A 4,497-nucleotide genomic window follows, 5' to 3' on the forward strand; every position below is an offset into this window, starting at 1 on the left:
TTTTCTCTTTTGTTATAAAGTAAACTAGACAAGTTGAGTATGACAAGCAATAATTTTCTAAGATGATGATGAGGAGGAGGATTGTGGCTTCCTTGTAAACATGTCTAAGCATCTTTGAAAATTAAGCATGTTTTACTCCTCATCAGTCATCAGTAAGCACTAAATATGTAAATCTTATCACAGGCAACATATCCCTCTAATTTTTAATTTCCAACCCCCGTTTTTTCATTTTACTTTCCATTTTCCATATTTTTGGGCTATCTTTGAAAAAACGTATTTAAATGGTTAAATGGCCACTAAATACTTATAAGGAATGCAAAGGCTCTTTTTAGGGGTTTTCCTGCAACACACGTAGTTGCTTTATTCTTGCATTAATGAGAATTGACGTATAACAGAAATAATAAAAGGGCAGTAATAGCTCAGTAGATACTTAACACAAGTTGCATTAATGGATGGAAGCTGAAAACTGAAATTGACCGAGCAACACATTTGAATCAGAAGATTTCATATGAACTTGGTTCCTTGTCCTCCACATGAAAAAAATCACTTTCTCCTTTCTGTCATAATTAAGAGATCAAAATGTTTATTGAAACAATATTTAATTTCATTTTTAAACGTATATGACAACAAATAAGCACTCGTGTCAAGGGGTTAATTGGATTAAAGAAAAAACACCAGAAGCTACATAGAAAACCAAATATTTATATCTAATACAGTCTGTTTCCTTTTGCTAATTAAAATTTCCTCATTATAACTTCCATGTAAGAAGGTGTTACACTGGGAATATTTGTAGGACTACATACACTAACAACTGAAGTAATCATGTTGCAGTAAGTTTATTCCCATTATAAAGGGATTCCCCACCACTGAACCTATGCTATCTCTATCCCTGAAGAGGGGCAATAATGTTGGGGAAACAGAAAAATGAAAGAAGCAACAAACATGTTGCGCACACTGGTATAGTCTTTTATATTTACAAAAGTTAGAAGAAACTAACTGATGCTGATCTCTTACGAAATGATGTTTTAGAACGAGACCCTTGCAAAACTTCTGCATATTTCAACAACTCAGATTTCTGGACATTTTCCGGGTCATGGTTATTTCTTTCTTGTTGAGGTGAATCAGCAAGATGTTTTGAGATATAATCCAATGAATCACTATATCTCCTCATACCTGTCAAATAGTTGTTGCGCTCTCCCTTAACGTTCCTTGAACCTTGAGATACTGGATTGAAATCCATAAACTGTTTGGATGAACCCTGAGATGAGATTCTTGATCTGCTGCGGAGCCTAACAGCTCCAGCATCTATAGCAGCCGTATCTGAGTTGTATCCCGAAGAATAACTAGGGCGTCTTTCTGTACTGTGAACCATTTCCGGAGAACTCTGACCGTGATGATGGTCCTTTCCCCGTACTAATCTCATAAGCTTACCAAAGACTTTGCTTTTGTTTGGAGCATCGGTCTTATGGGCTGAAGAATTATCAACAGAAGTATCATCAAACTCACCAGAGTCCGAAAGATAGGATGCTTGAGAGGATAACCAATCAGAATCAATATCTGAAACGTGGATCCCCTTATCCCCTTGGCCTTCTTTATTTGCATATTCAAGAATTAGTTGCTTGGCTTTCTTCTCAGATTTGGGGCTTAATGTTTTACTGAGGTCCCTTGCAGTTGTTTTGCCAGGGATGGGCTGATAGTTCCTCAGCTCATACCGCAAGCAAGCATTCACCCATCGAAGATAGACTAGTTCCTCGGCATCATTGCAGCGGTCTGCTTGAAGCTGCTCAAGTTCCTTTATCAAATCTTCATTTTGCTTTCTCAGTTGTAGCTTTTCTTCTTCCAATGCTTTTGTCTGCGACACATAAAAGGTCAACAAAGCACATGAATTTGACAAAGTTGAAAATAAAAGTTCACGAATTAAAGACTTACTTCATTATCTCCCGGAACAGAAGTGGCAAGGAACTGAACGGATTCCAGTCTCTCAGCCAGCGTCGAGTTTTCTACTCTTAAGCTGTGGTTAAATTTCCTCAACTCATCAGCCTCGCTCTCCAAGTCCTTCAGTTTTTCCGGCTTTAACTGAACATCTGATTCCGCTTCAACAGGATTCTTTTCATCGCGCAACTTCAAAACTCTTTCTTTAAGGGATAAAATCTGTTCCTTATTTTGATCAGCTTCCAACCTGAGTTTCTTTTTCAGCTGCTTTATCTTCAATTTCGCAGCTTCAAGTTCTGACACAACCTTTGCATAATCAGCCACTTGAGCCTCTAACCTCGTCTTCTCTGCCTTCAAGGACTCGGCTTTAAGACCCAAAAGCTTAGCCTCCATATTGTTTATTTTAAGCCGATTTTGAAGCTCCATTACAGCAGATTCTTGCTCCTTAAGGCCATAATACTCAAGTAGTTGGATCTCAAGAGTCCTCTCCCTTTCTTTAAGAGTTTTAACAATATTCTTAAGGTTCTTAATCTCTTGCTCATGGTCATCCGCAACAATTTTATGTTCTCTGGGTGAATCTCCGTCGTGCTGTGGTGTTTCAACATCCTTCTTTGGAGAAAAATTAGCCTTTGAAAATAAACTGAATTCCTCTACAAGTTCATTGAACTCTGGCAGAAGAAACCCATCTCTATCTCCATCAGACCTACCACTTGTAGATGGACCACTTATAGAACTCTCGATAATGCGTTTTGGTAAGGAGAAATCCTCCTGCAAGAAGAAGCATAGAAGTGATTAGCTTGAAGCAGGACAACAAATCAACAGTCTGATAACAGGAAAACATTCAAGGCAATCCCCCCCCCCCACCCAATCAGAACTCTTTTCCTGGTCAATGCACAACCGGTATTCCAAAAGGGAACTATTATGCAGAACCGAAGCACAACCAGAGGAAAAAGGAGAAGGAAAAAAAAATCAGCTTTACGAGCAATTAAACGATTCAAAGTTACAAAATTAAGCAAAACACTAGGACACCATGAACATTACAGTAACTTTTTCTGCAACTGTAAATACAACAAGGGAAAATAGGAAGAAGCAACATAGGAAATTCATGAACTAAATTAAGGCTATGCCTCAACTCATATAAGGCAAAATACAGTGGTTGAAAACTGTGATCATGCTTAAATTTTTCACTTATAGGAAATTCATGCAGCTAAATTAATCGTTTCCACATTTAATCCACTGTCACTAACTTAACAGCTATTAAAGCAATCTATTACCAATACATCCTGTGCTGAGAAATTGAATCAACATAAAATCAAAGAGTTGACCCTTCAAATCAAACAAAATCTAACTTAAAACCTAAAATCAAGTAAAAATTCAGAACATCAAAATAAGAATCACCAGTCTAATAAACTTACATCTCTCTCTGGCACATCAAAAACTGAATTGCACGAGGCAGGAGTCTTCTGATCATCATTTTTGAGCTTACCTTTTTGACCACCTGCAACTCAGCCCATCATATAAAATCAATCCCAGAAAGAAAAATAGGGAAAAGTCCTCAACCCCCCCCCCCCCCCCCCCCACACACACACACACAACAAAAAAAACGAACAAAAAGAGAGGTTCCATTTTTGTCTTTTCTTAGGGTTTAGGAGGTTGTGGAACTGACCTGAACTGGGTGATGGAGGAGAATTGGAGGGCTTGATTCTTTTGTTTCTAAAAAAGGTAAAGATAATTCCACCAAGTGAGAGAGCTAAAGCAACCCCAAATTTCAAGATTACAGGCCTTAAGTCCCTCTTGTCTCTCATCATCCTTTGCTAGCACTAACTGCAAAAGTCAATCATCTCTTCACTCTGTAAATGAAATATCACAGGTCTCCTTCTTCATCATCCGCCATCTAAAAATTAATATGAAGAGTGAGTAGGAGAAGGAGCAAGATCCTCTGTTAAAGAAGGTTTCTGGGCATGGAAGTTGACAAATAAAACGAAAATTCCAACAGGAAATGAGAAAGAATCAAGTTAGAAAACGTAATTTTGATGTGAATTTGTTCTGTTACAGTTTATGTTTGTCTGACTCGAGCACACGCAAAGGCAGATGGACAACTTTCATTTAATAATATTCTATTTTGCTGTTTTTTTAATGATTAGTAGAAACATGTGTAACGCGAAACTATTTGTGGCACAAATTTAAAAAAAGGGGGAACGGCTTTTGCGTTTATGGCATATATATATATATATATATATATATATATATATTTTATATGATTATAAATGATTTTTTTTTTTTTACGAACTAAAAAAAATAATTACAAAGCAAGGGAATATATGCCAATGAAGTTGAAGCGTTGAACCAACCAGGTCCACGGTCCGTCTGTATTTGTCTTTTCATAGAACCGCGAATATATACAAAAAATAAATTGTCTTATGTCAGGTGGGTTGCAAATTGCACTATGCCCCTCTGTCAACTTCTCCACTTTATGATTTAAGTTATTCCAAAAGTAAAGTAACATATTTTTGTATTTGGAAAACTTTTAATTTTAAATTTTCTTATGCTAATGATATAGTTTTA

General features: G+C 36.8%; 1 protein-coding gene across 1 annotated transcript; it reads right to left on the reverse strand.

Moving 5' to 3' along the window:
• Positions 1-725: 725 nt before the first annotated feature.
• LOC107769164 (protein CHUP1, chloroplastic) lies at positions 726-4,138 on the reverse strand. The gene is made up of 4 exons (XM_075242594.1): positions 3,599-4,138; positions 3,348-3,430; positions 1,930-2,700; positions 726-1,852 (listed from the first exon to the last, which is right to left on the reverse strand). The coding sequence occupies exons 1-4, from the start codon at positions 3,738-3,740 to the stop codon at positions 983-985; spliced, it is 1,866 nt and encodes a 621-aa protein (XP_075098695.1). The 5' UTR covers positions 3,741-4,138; the 3' UTR covers positions 726-982.
• Between the last annotated feature and the right edge of the window lie 359 nt (positions 4,139-4,497).

This window comes from Nicotiana tabacum, chromosome 22 (assembly GCF_000715075.1).
Source record: "Nicotiana tabacum cultivar K326 chromosome 22, ASM71507v2, whole genome shotgun sequence".
Lineage (NCBI taxonomy): Eukaryota > Viridiplantae > Streptophyta > Magnoliopsida > Solanales > Solanaceae > Nicotiana > Nicotiana tabacum.

Coding starts and splice junctions, on each gene's coding strand:
- LOC107769164 (XM_075242594.1), bottom strand. CDS start 3,740: ATGATGAGAGACAAGAGGGACTTAAGGCCTGTAATCTTGAAATTTGGG. Junction 3,431..3,598: donor TCCTCCATCACCCAGTTCAG/GTCAGTTCCACA, acceptor GCTGAGTTGCAG/GTGGTCAAAAAGGTAAGCTC. Junction 1,853..1,929: donor CTGTTCCGGGAGATAATGAA/GTAAGTCTTTAA, acceptor TATGTGTCGCAG/ACAAAAGCATTGGAAGAAGA.